Source organism: Ascaphus truei, chromosome 3 (assembly GCF_040206685.1).
Source record: "Ascaphus truei isolate aAscTru1 chromosome 3, aAscTru1.hap1, whole genome shotgun sequence".
Classification (NCBI taxonomy): domain Eukaryota; kingdom Metazoa; phylum Chordata; class Amphibia; order Anura; family Ascaphidae; genus Ascaphus; species Ascaphus truei.
The window spans coordinates 87982445-87995306 of NC_134485.1; the positions used below are offsets into that span (position 1 = coordinate 87982445).

A 12862-nucleotide genomic window follows, 5' to 3' on the forward strand; every position below is an offset into this window, starting at 1 on the left:
CAGCATTAGGTTACAGATGTTGCTGGCAGGATAGTTTGGATGGAGACGGTGTTCAGGATGAAGTTCTAATGTTCCCTTTTGTCGAGAGAGAAACAGAGGTTTGTTAAGTCTTGTGAAGAAAAGTGGGATGAGGGAATAAGAAACATCTTTCATGAGCTGAAGAGAGTGGATTTGTGAGGTGGTGCATAAATGAGACCAGTGTTCTTTTGTGTATTGCTCTAGACCAACAGTAAGTACTGTAACATGTATACAGTAACATGGCAATAATGTTAAGTGTATCCTTGGAGCGTAAAACCAAGCATGACCTTTTATACATAGCAGCTTATTTGCCTTCTCTTTCCTAAAGCCGACTCTCTTGGTCTTTCCTTTTCTGCTCTTCCCTTCGTGAATGTGGACAGGAGATCAAGCTTCAGAAGGTGCAGACTGAGAATGTCCGCTTGGTGGAAGAAAACTCAAGATTGAGTAGCAAAGTAAAGTGGACAGTCAAGGTAGACAAATAATGGTTTCTTATTCACATCAATCTGCTCCTCACGGTATTAATTGTAAGATGAGAAGAGTGGGAACTCTGTGCTGCTAATTAAATTATTTCACGTTCTCATTTATAAAGCAGTAGAGTGTGATATGTTGATGTAAACACATTGTTTTTGTGCAGGTTGAAACTGAAAATGCTGACTTGAGGGTGCATTTAGTTCAGGTGACTGAGCAACGGGATTCTGCTCTGAAAGAGAGTCATCGACTGCAAAGCAAGCTGGAGAACCTAGAGCAAGTGCTGAAGGTCAGTGTGAGGTGAACATTGTAGAAGATAGTGAGCATGGGGAGCGTTAAGTGGGGCATTATATAGTGTGTTAATGTCTGAGGCTGCATCCATAGTGGATCTGACGGATCGCGCCAAATCCAAACCAATGAGGGCGAACCGCTCACGTGACGTCACGGGCACCCCACCCCCGGGCATGCCCTATCGCTCAACCCTGCAGGACACAGATCTCTGCAAGTAAAGGCACTCATGCACTCCGGTCGCGCTCGTGCCTGTACTATGACTGAGGCCTGAGCTGTGAGAATATGCGCAATCTTTGAGTGGAGGTGAATGTATGGCTAGAGTGATACAGTATATTGAATGTGAGCAGAGAGTAAATCTATTTCATTTGTGTGTGTTTAAACAATAATTACAATACTTTGTGCTTAGTCATTACATTCATACTTAAGTGCTGCGAGTTCACGCTGAGGATTATAGTTCTGTTAGTGCAGATAAAGCACTCTGAAAAATACATTGGTGTATCACTACTGTTTTAATTCTGCATTATATAAAAAGTTACAACTGGCACTCAAAAGATCGGTTTCCTTTGTAATCACAGTTCCAGAGAGGATTGTATTTGTAATATGATTGTGCAATCAAGAACGAATGGAGCACACAGTGCGTATATATGCAGCATCCTCATGCATATTAGGTGGATCCAGATTACTGCTATGGGCACACTCAATGCCTGTTGCCTAGGGATAAAGCATCTCCAATGTTTTCACCCAGCTGTACTTATAAGGCAACAAGAAGCAAACTCAAAGGTGAAATGCTATGATGCAATACTCAGAGCAGTCTGTTTGAGAGTACATCAATATGTTTTGTTTTCGTTGCTAAATAAATATATATACTTTTTTCCTATAATCCTCTATAGTTTGTCATTAATGTTGCACTGAGCTTTGCCTTTGATACAGATATAGTAGATAATGGTATTGCAACCATTATTTTCTCCAATGTGCTGCCGCTGGCTCGAGTTTTCACACGTTATTGTGCAATTTGCAATTAAATTCAATGGAGCTGCGAGTTGCATGATATTGGATGCAACAATGCCTGCTGCATCAGCATGTTAACTCTAGCTGTTCCTCCCTGGAACTGGTCATTGTCAGCAACCATTGTCTTGCAGCACATGCGAGATGTGGCGGAGAGAAGGCAACAACTGGAGAAAGATCATGAAGATGCACTGGTAGCTCTGCAGAAGAGGCAGGAGGAAGTAAAACGTGTCCAGCAGGTACAGTACAGTATTTGCAAATTCCTTCACCTTGCGCTGAGGCTCATGTTGGGGGGTGCAGGGTTAAAGCTGATGTTAAAGCTTCTCTATTTCAATCTGAAACTCACCAGCCTTTTGTCCCCTGTACCCAATTCTCCATGAAATATAGTCTTCTAGGTAAAGGGGTTGGCGTGGAACCCACGTCGTGGATATGTGAAAATAAAGAATGAGAATAATGATGTAGCCAGAAAAAATAAATGAGCATCTAAAAATGTGTAAATCCCACTCGCAAATTTCTGGTGGGTCTATGGGCATATCAGAGATCCATCTCTCTGATGGGATCAGTGGTGGAAATCTTCCCCAGGTGTGGATGTGCTGGAATCCCATATGTCTCGAAAATTCGGAAGAGAGACTCAATGGTGTGGTATATCTTACAAAGATGTATTTCACAGACTCATAACACACAGTTTTCACTCACATTTTACACAGAATAATGGTTCATGGGAGAGGAATTGGTCGGAGGTGAGTGAAAACTCTGTGAACTTTTATTCTCATTCTTTATTCTCATATATCCACGACGTGGGTTCCACGTGCTCCCTTTACCTGGAAGACTACATGTTTGCTTTTTTGACCAGAGGACAGTCCATATAAAGGGTTTTGAGCTGCCATATTTTCACCTTTTTTTTCACATTGTTTCACTGTTTGGTGAAAGTTGTAATGTATATTAAGGTTGTTCACATTATTTGCACTTAAATGTAGATACACAATTCTTTTTTGAGGGCACTAGCACCTGTGTTATCTTTGGCATATATAGGGAACTATATACTCCATTAGAAGCGCCCGGGTACACCTCCCCTTGTTTCTGTCCAGGAAATGCCTGTGAATTGACTGTATAACCTCTGTTCTTTTAATGTAACCATGTATTGTTATAACTCTGTGCCCTGGACATACTTGAAAACGAGAGGTAACTCTCAATGTATTACTTCCTGGTAAAACATTTTTTTTATTAATAATTACTTTAAGAATATGTTTTTTCATATGGACCTGAAATTAAGCTTCAGGAGCTGTAGACGGATAATAATCGCCTGGCAATTAGATGACTAATTCCTCATTGATTTGACAATCATGTAGAAGATGATACTGCAATATTGCTATCCTGACGTAATTCCATATTCAATTCTTTATCCAATTATTTTTTTTTAATAAATAAAATCTACAATCGCAGTGCATACTGGTTTACAATAGTCCTGTATGTCTATGGAGACTTGGGAGAACCAAGACTGGATTCCAATCACATGATTACTTGAAACTAGGCTGGCAATACTGCAGCTGTTTAATATTGTACTGTTGTAATGAAAACAATGAGCAGTCTCTTTGACTTCAGGCCCAGGTAGAAGCTAAGAAGGAGCACGAGGGAGCAGTTCAGCTACTGGAGGTAAGGAGTGCCCTCTGCACCCCAAGCTTCATTACAATCCTGCTGGTGTTAACCCTTTTAGCTGTTCTAACACGTGTCTTTCCTGGAGTAAAATGTACTGCGTATACAATACAGTCGGTCCTCGCTTATCCGACGTAATTCGTCCCGCAAACATCCGTTGGTTAACGGACCGTCGGATTGCGGGTCCATGTTAATTGGAAGCAATGACCGTCGGATAGGCGGGTCCGACGTCGGAAAATGCGTCCGGCGGGCTGTATTATGCGGCGTCGGATAAGGCATCTGTTGGTAAGCGGGGCGTCGATAAGCGAGGACTCACTGTTCATGTATTCCCTGTGTAACTGTTGTTTAAACCACTTGTTAAAAAGTTCCATAGTTTTCAGCATTTAAAGATGCAGTCCCACATAGTTGGCCAGTTCATTTACCAAGGGGCCTCTGAATGGGCAAGTGTTTTCTTGACCCTTATCCCACCTGTCCTTGTCAGAGAACCACTAGAGCAGGCCTGCCCAACTCATAAAGTGAGAAGGGCCGAACTGCTCCAAGGAAAAAAAATTTGGGCCGCACGGGTTAAATCATCATCATGATCATCATCATCATCATCATCATCATCATCATCTCTCCTCCAGCACCTCCATCATCATCATCATCATCATCATCTCCCCCAGAACCCCTCACTATCAACCTTTATGATACTCCCCATCTATCTCTCATACCCCCATCTCTCCCCCTCACCCACACAATACCACCCTCCACATCAAAAACACAATACCCCCTCCACATCCCCCCAGCCCATTCCATGTCAGCAGCCCCCCCCCCAAGTCAGCATCCCATGTCAGCATCCCCCCCATGTCTCTCTTCCCTCAATATAACACTCTATCCCCCTCCCCTAAATCACACCCTCTCCCCCTCCTCTCAATGACACTCTCCCCCCCCTCAATATGACACTCTCCCCCTCCCCTCAATATGACACTCTCTCCCCCTCCACTCAATATGACACTCTCTCCCCCTCCCCTCAATGTGACACTCTCTCCCCCTCCCCTCAATATGACACTCTCCCCCTCCCCTCAATATGACACTCTCTTCCCCACCCCTAAATCACACCCTCTCCCCCTCCTCTCAATATGACACTCTCCCCCTGCCCTCAATATGACACACTCTCCCTCTCCCCTCAATATGACACACTCTCCCCCTCCCCTTAATCACACCCTCTCCTCTCAATATGACTCTCCCCCTCCCCTCAATATGACTCTCCCCCTCCCCTCAATATGACACTCTCCCCCTCCCCTCAATATGACACTCTCCCCCTCCCCTCAATATGACACACTCTTATCCCACCTCAATATGACACTCTTCCCCTCCCCTCAATATGGCACTCTCTCCCCCTCCCCTCAATATGACACTCTCACTACCCTCAATATGACCTCTCTCTCTCTCCCTCCCCTCAATATGACACTCTCTCCCTCCCCTCAATATGACACACTCTCCCCCTCCCCTCAATATGACACTCTCTCTCTCCCTCCCCTCAATATGACACTCTCTCCCTCCCCTCAATATGACACTCTCTCTCTCCCCTCAATATGACACTCTCTCTCCCTCCCCTCAATATGACACTCTCTCCCCCTCCTCTCAATATGACACTCTTCCCCTCCCCTCAATATGACACTCTCTCTCTCCCTCCCCTCAATATGACACTCTCTCTCTCTCCCTCCCCTCAATATAACACACTCTCCCCCTCCCCTCAATATAACACTCTCTCCCCCTCCCCTCAATATGACTCTCTCTCCTCAATATGACACTCTCTCTCTCCCTCTCTTCAATATGACACTCTCCCCCTTCCCTAAATGACACTCTCTCCCCCTCCTCTCAATATGACACTCTTTCCCCCTCTCCTCAATATGACACTCTCTCCCCCCCTGCAAGTCACATCATACCCCCCCTGCACCTCACATCACTCCCCCCCCTCACATGCCAGAAGCCCACCCACCCCTCACATGCCAGCAGCCCCCCCCTCACACGTCAGCAGCCCACCCCCCCTCACACGTCAGCAGCCCACCCCCCCTCACGTCAGCAGCCCACCCCCTCACGTCAGCAGCCCAGCCCCCCTCACACGTCAGCAGCCCACCCCCCCTCACACGTCAGCAGCCCACCCCCCCTCACGTCAGCAGCCCACCCCCCCTCACGTCAGCAGCCCACCCCCCGTTCACATGTCAGCAGCCCACCCCCCCTCACATGTCAACAGCCCACTCCCCCTCACATGTCAGCACCCCCCCCCTCACATGTCAGCACCCCCCCCACATGTCAGCAGCCCACCCCCACCTCTGCACCAGCCCGTTTTTCACACACCCCCACCTCTGCACCAGCCCGTTTTTCACACACCCCCACCTCTGCACCAGCGCGTTTTTCACACACCCCCACCTCTGCACCAGCCCGTTTTTCACACCCCCCACCTCTGCACCAGCCCGTTTTTCACACGCCCCACCTCTGCACCAGCCCGTTTTTCACACCCACCCCCACCAGCCCGTTTTACACACACACACACACACACACACACACACACACACACACACACACACACACACACACACACACACACACACACACACACACACACACACTAATTAATTGGCGCCCGGCCGTAGTCAATGCGGGCCACACAGAGAGGCCAGGCGGGCCGCATGTGGCCCGCGGGCCGTATGTTGTGCAGCCCTGCACTAGAGTTTAAGGGAAGTGGGGGAATGGACTCTGGCTGTATAAACGCTCGCTGAAAATACTGTGTCAAAACCCACAACCCACAAAAGGTAGAAGCCAGAGGAAATCAAACCTTTAACTTTAAAGAATACATTGAAAATACTTATACCTGTCAGAATTGGGTAAGAAAAAGGTAGATGAGAGCCCTTTAAGCATGTCACTGGAATTAGTTCACTTTGGTCCTTGGAGACCCTGCTCATTTAGACCCTGTCTAGTATCCCAAGTAAAGGGAATGGCTGATTTAAGAACCTTTTATTGTTGTTAAACTTGCTTTTTTTCCCCTCAATTTATCCATGCGCAGAACACTTTGGATAGTTTACAGGTATTGTTAAAAGAACCTCATCTTTAAACATGCTGGTTTATATGCGTGATAGATGCTGTTTATACCTCGTGGTGTTTTTAGTTTTAGACTGCCCAGTCATTATTTATTAGGATAACTTTTCCTTTAAATCTTAGACCATTTCCCGCTGTTTAATATTGTAAATTCCCTTTGACTTGGCATGATAACCTTTGCGTGTCTATGTTGAACCTGGAACTAATTGTATCTGTGTGGTAGTGGTTTCTGTTTGAATAATGAATGAGTAGGATATCATGCCGCTGTGTGCCTGTTGTCTATGCTTGTAGTGTTTGGCAAGGTGCTGGGTGGAGCTTCACACTCCTGTTACCTGTGCCATATCAGTTCTATGTACAGTAGTTTGTCAGTGTTTGTTTTTGTTAAATCGAAGCCATCAATAACTCTGTGTATAGTGTCTGGGATCTGTCTGAACGAATATAATGATAGGACAATAAAATAAGAGTTGTGCTGCTCTGAATCTGTTCTTGCAATGGATGGTGTGACATGGTAGTGGACCTGTGTGTTTGTTATTAAGGATATTGAGGAAGTATCTGCTGCTAATGCAAACTATGTGCCTTCATGGGTAAGTGGAAAGTTTGGCAGGGCAGTGAATTTCCATTCTTGTGTGAGAGACTGACACTGTCCAATTTGTGTCCATCATGTAGCTATTTTAGCGTGTTTGTTCATTGAGGGAGTAGATTTGCATTGCTGCTTGCCTACCCTGTGTGATGTATGGTGCCTCATTGCCAATCCTGGAACTGTTCCCCTTATGTCTATAGATGGAGTGTTCATGGAATAATATTTGGGAACTGGTTTTTTTTACATTTTACTATAAAGATACAAAAGAAAACTCTCTCTTGTCTTCTTTCCAGGCAAAAGTGAAGCTCTTAGAAGAGAAATGTCGCAGTCAGACAGAACAGTTTAGTCTCCTGTCTCAGGAGCTAGAGCGTTTCCGGTTGCAAACTGGAAACATCGATCTGCTCACCTGCACCTTGGGGACTTCTGAGTTGTCTCTTCCCCTATCATGCTCCACACCCAGGCTGCCTCATGTCCAGGAAGACAGAAGTGGTAATTTTCCGGGTGGATGGGAGCTGAGAGAACCATTACCAGTTTGTTGTATACATGCATCTTACATGCAAGCCATATAGGTGCAATCTGGGAGCTTCCTTTGAAATGAAAATGTTCTCAATACTGTCTTTGTCATGTAGAAGGCTTTGTTTGTAGCTCTGGCACCTAATATAACAGATGAATAACCATTAGGTAATAAAACTCGGGGTCTGTATGGGATTCATTGAGGTACACATCAACCTTATTGGGTGGCCGTTAGGTAATGTTTTACTTATCTTCTTTATCTGTAAGATGAACATGAACCAATGAATGTTGGGAGATTTAACCGCTGATGTGTTATTATCAAACATAGTCACCTTGATGGTCAATGTTTTGGTTTGGTTTTGGATAACCAGCATCCAGCAGGCACATGAGTATCACCAGTTCTTTGACCATTAGGCAATATTATAAAGGGAATTAATGTTTGGTGCTGTTTGGGTGAATTATAAGTTGATTGATGACCACGCTCAGCATGTCCCTCAGGTTATTGCCCTAAATTGTCCATCTGTTGCTTGACATCACCTGTTGCATTGTGAGTCCATTACAACTTAATCCTCAAGTGCCTTACTGCCTTAAGAGAGGTGTACTGAAATGGATCTAGTTTTGATTGCAGTATATGGGGACTTTTCAATAATGTGCAAAAGCCATTATCAATTGATAATAACTATTCAAGTAAATGCAGTTAAAGATTGAAAAGGGCTATTGCACTTTATTCTGGCTACCACCTAATACCTTGACTTGACCTGCTCTTTTTCCTAGATGAGTTCTCCTCCTGGGATGTGATCAGTTGGTTAGACAGTAGCCTTGATGACAGCAGTTCCAGTTTTATATACCTCTCAATGGAGGGTACTGAAATCCAGGACATGTTTATTGTGTAAATACCACCTGGTGTTGGTGTGTGGGGTTATAACTGGGTCTGGTTGTTTTGCCCTGTGATGTACAGTATACTGGGAACATGGAAGCACTGAGTGGTTCAAGGCACTGCACCAAGCATGTTTCAATACAGGGCAAAAATATCCACGGATTAATTTAATGCATGATTTTTGCACTATAAGCATGTGTTGAATTTTCTAACCCTTATATTCCAACTTCCTGTTTTGTGACCAATTTTGTCTTAAAGCAGTAGTCCATCATAATTTTGTTGCTACGTCTTTGTATCTAAGAGATACACAGTTAATTGAACATTCGCAAACCTTTTAAGTAAGATAATTAAATGTCTGAAGTTACAAAGTAGTCATTTTGGAATTGTTCTAGCACAACAGCATTGCGCGGTGACAAGATTGCAGCGTTTCATGCGACCTTTGGGGCTGTACAAAACATGCAGAATGGATTTATGTAATTTATTCTGGGACTCATTTTGGTGCCTTTTAACATAATTGTAAGTACAGCACTATAAATATAATGTGTGATCATTTTGGCAGGTTCTATTAAAAAGAGGTGGTGTGTTTCATTTTAGATGATCTTGATTCTTCCAAACTCTTCTGCCCGCATTTTCTGATTATTTATGCTGCTGTATATTCTGCAAGAACAGAATTTGGCCTTTTTATGTAAATCTTAATTTCTTTGAAAAGCTGTGAAAGTATAAGTTGGAAAAAGTGTACTCTTTATACCCATATACCATCGCACTTTATTTACGGTATTTAGGAAGCACTGCTGCTTTAAGCTTAGTTTCCCCCCTGGTGTCTGTTTTCTTTCTGTTGTTCCTACAACCCCATGTTGCAGCTCCTGTGGCTCTGTTGAAACTGTGTGGAGCCTGGTTGTGTTACTTCTACTAGTCTCACTGCTCTGGTCATCAGAGAAGAGGAAGTATTTTGATTCTAGTATAGTATTGGTGTGCTTGTGCATGTACTCAATCACATATGGCTCTTAGATGATGAGTGGCTTGTTCTTGGGGTCTCCATTCCAAAGAAGCTCCTTTTTGGTTATAGATGCAGGAGAGCCTGTCATTCCGAAGACTCACGAGAAAGACAAAGTGGAAGAATCAGAAAATGAGAAGCCATTACCTCAGCCACCAGAGCCCAGCTGTGAAGTCACCAATGTGGAGGTCCAGAATCTTACGGTTGCCAAAGAAAAACGAAAACTTGAAGCCCTACACACCTCGTCAAAATCTGAATCCAGTCATGAGAGTCCAAAGTCTTGTCCCACACCAGAGGTGAGGAACATATCATCTAACTGGACGTCGAACAAAGCTCTAACTGCAAATCAAGGATTAACTCCCACGCAGCTATAGAGGCATTTAACTTGAATTTAATCTAATATTAAATGTAACTATATTCCTGTATACTGAATAGTAAATTGTATATTCAGCAAAGCAGTTACTAAGACCCTGTATGTTGGGAGTTTATTGTAGAGAAGGATCATTTGACCTATTTTCCCTGTTTAATGTAAAATATGATAAACCTCTCACTCTATTCTGACTTTTAGTCACTGTTTTAGGGTAATCCCCTGTTTTTTTATGATTATATATAGATAAGATTGAAGAGGCTGCATCCTATATTCAGTAATAACTCGTGAAGGAGAGCAAGAGAATACAGATGGATCACCAATGTTTATATTTCGATTCTTGCATTTAATTTGCACCAAAAGCCATGTCACTTTTTATGAAGGAGTAAAGATAGCATTTACCCAAATTTTATCCAGCGTTGTACAGGGTAGAGTAAAAAAAAAAAAGAGAGAGAAATCATTTCCTATGACACTGTAAAAACATGCATGCATTTTTCTACAAAACCCAAGTTATGAAGTAATTGCACCAACAACAGGTTTGATAAACAGAGCGCATATTTCAATATTTCAGTCCCTCACTGTATGACCTTGTACAGCCGAGTCTTTTGCAGTACTTCACAGCACGTTGCAGGCCCGCCCCAAATATGGTCAACCTTCATTATGGCATGTTTCCATTTCTACACTGCTCAGCACTACCTCTTCCCAAGTCATCTTACCTCAAACATCTCTAAACTCTGACAACTTGTACTTTGTTAGGTGGACACTGCCAGTGAAATGGAGGAGTTGGAGGCGGATAGTGTGTCATTAAATCCAGAGCCAGAGACTCGGGCTCCTGCTAAGCTTCAAGTCTTCCTTGCACGTTACAGGTGAGATATACACTAATGTAGTTCTAGACTAGTTGGCATGTAGTCACTTTAATTCAATTTATAATCATAATAAACACGGAGTGGTTTGCAATCAGAATTTTGCAGCTCACGTTATTGGGGAAAGGGGACATGTTCAAGGCCACACAGAGCTAGCAGAACTTGTATTGTTCAGTATTTACCTCAGTGTTTTAGCTTTATACACCAACACAAGCACAAGCACATGCCTATTGTCACGCACATAAAGGCAGTCAGGCACTCTTGTGTTCAATTGCTAGTTGTTATAAGTATTCCTAAGATTATATAATTATGTTAGGTAATATTTAATTTGTACTATCAATAATCCACGTTTAATGTCACTGAATGAGGTTTGATGTACACTTCCTGTATGAACACACTATAGCTTTACACACACACACACACACACACACACACACACACACACACACACACACACACACACACACACACACACAGTCAGTCTGACACACACACACAGTCAGTCTGACACACACACACAGTCAGTCTGACACACACACACAGTCAGTCTGACACACACACAGTCAGTCTGACACACACACACACACACACACACACACACACACACACACACACACACACACACACACACATATATAAAATACTGCTTCGATGTAATTCTTCCAGCTATAATCCGTTTGATGGGCCCAATGAAACCCCTGAAGCAGAGCTGCCCCTGACAGCTGGTGAATACATTTACATTTATGGAGACATGGATGATGATGGATTTTATGAAGGTAGGCAACCCAAAACACAGCCATGTGTGGTGAAACCCACATGCACACAGGTCACGGAGAAGAACATTAGCTGAACACATTTTATGAATACCGCTTTGTAGTGTTTCTGGTACGTAACATTCGGCTTGGTTGAGCATTTCACAAAAGTGATGGTCTCACATGCATGTGATTTTTGTCTGATTTTATTAAGGATATTAACCCCCTCACTGATACAGCGGCCCTCAACATAATAATCAGTTGTCCTTCAGTTTCTGTGCCAGCTAGCGTAAAATTTTAAATAAATCTCTTGGGCAAAAAGGTTTACATAAGATCAGTGAAAGAGAAAAAACACACTGACATTGGTATCGCCGTCGGAGTCTTCCGGTGGAAGCCACATTTGGAGGTGGGGGAGACACCTCAAAACACGAGAGCAGCAAAAGAACAGAGAGGGATCAACATTCCAGGTTTAAAGAGCCAGAGCGCGGACTGAACTTTTCATTACATAAGATCAGACTTGCACAAATGCATAGCCACCTCTACAGCTGGTAATGGTATTATGTTCTCATGTCTTGTCTAAATAGGAGAGCTGATGGATGGCAGGCGTGGACTTGTCCCGTCTAACTTTGTAGAACGTGTCTCAGATGATGATTTGATGGCCTTCCAGCCGGCTGGGAGCAACGAGCTATCACAAAGCTCTGGGCAGGATATCAGCTTCTTGAGTGGAAGCAGTATGGAGAAAAGTGAGGAAGACGAGGATGGAAGCAGCCTCAGTCCATTGCCGTGTGGCCTGCAAATAAATAGGGAGGAAGCTACTGACATCTCAGTTGTGCCTTACCCCCGCAAGTTGACACTTATCAAACAGCTGGCCCGAAGTGTAGTGGTCGGCTGGGAGTCTCCTGTGGTGACAGCAGGAAGTGGGAATATTCAGAGTTACAACATTTATGTGGATACTGAGCTTCGGCAAAATGTGAGGTGCGGGGGTCAAACCAAAGCCTTGATTGAGAAGCTAGAGCTGAGAACCCGGACTTACCGTGTATCTGTGCAGAGTGTGACAGAGAGGGGCTGCTCAGACCGGCTGCGCTGCTCTATGCTGGTAGGACATGGCTATTCTCTAGCTCCCACCCAACTGCGCGTTCGCAGCCTTTCAGCAACCTCTGCTGAGATCACTTGGCAGCCATGCAACAGCAACTACTCACATGCCTTGTATCAGAATGAGGAATGCTGCGGTCTGGCCAAGGCAGGGACTTACTGGTACAGCTTTAGCAACTTGCGGCCCAATACCATGTATAACATAAAAGTGGAGGCCCGACCTCAAAGGATCCCCTGGGAGCTACCACCCGAGAGGCGAGAGCAGAAGACTACGGTTATGCAGCTAACTACTCCCTCTGCAGGTAAAAGTG

The 12862-nt window shown here is 44.1% G+C and overlaps 1 protein-coding gene across 13 annotated transcripts in view; it reads left to right on the forward strand.

Moving 5' to 3' along the window:
- TSPOAP1 (TSPO associated protein 1) overlaps positions 1 to 12862 on the forward strand; it is a 125081-nt gene that overhangs the window by 90679 nt on the left and 21540 nt on the right. For 12 of the 13 annotated variants that reach the window (XM_075594545.1, XM_075594547.1, XM_075594550.1 and 9 more), the window contains 10 exons: positions 399 to 488; positions 653 to 775; positions 1917 to 2021; positions 3385 to 3435; positions 6482 to 6502; positions 7387 to 7582; positions 9550 to 9773; positions 10601 to 10710; positions 11374 to 11483; positions 12044 to 12853. In XM_075594545.1, the coding sequence (XP_075450660.1) occupies positions 399 to 488; positions 653 to 775; positions 1917 to 2021; positions 3385 to 3435; positions 6482 to 6502; positions 7387 to 7582; positions 9550 to 9773; positions 10601 to 10710; positions 11374 to 11483; positions 12044 to 12853 (1840 nt within the window). The remainder of the gene's footprint in view (positions 1 to 398; positions 489 to 652; positions 776 to 1916; positions 2022 to 3384; positions 3436 to 6481; positions 6503 to 7386; positions 7583 to 9549; positions 9774 to 10600; positions 10711 to 11373; positions 11484 to 12043; positions 12854 to 12862) is intronic. The other variant, XM_075594548.1, reaches the window with a different exon arrangement.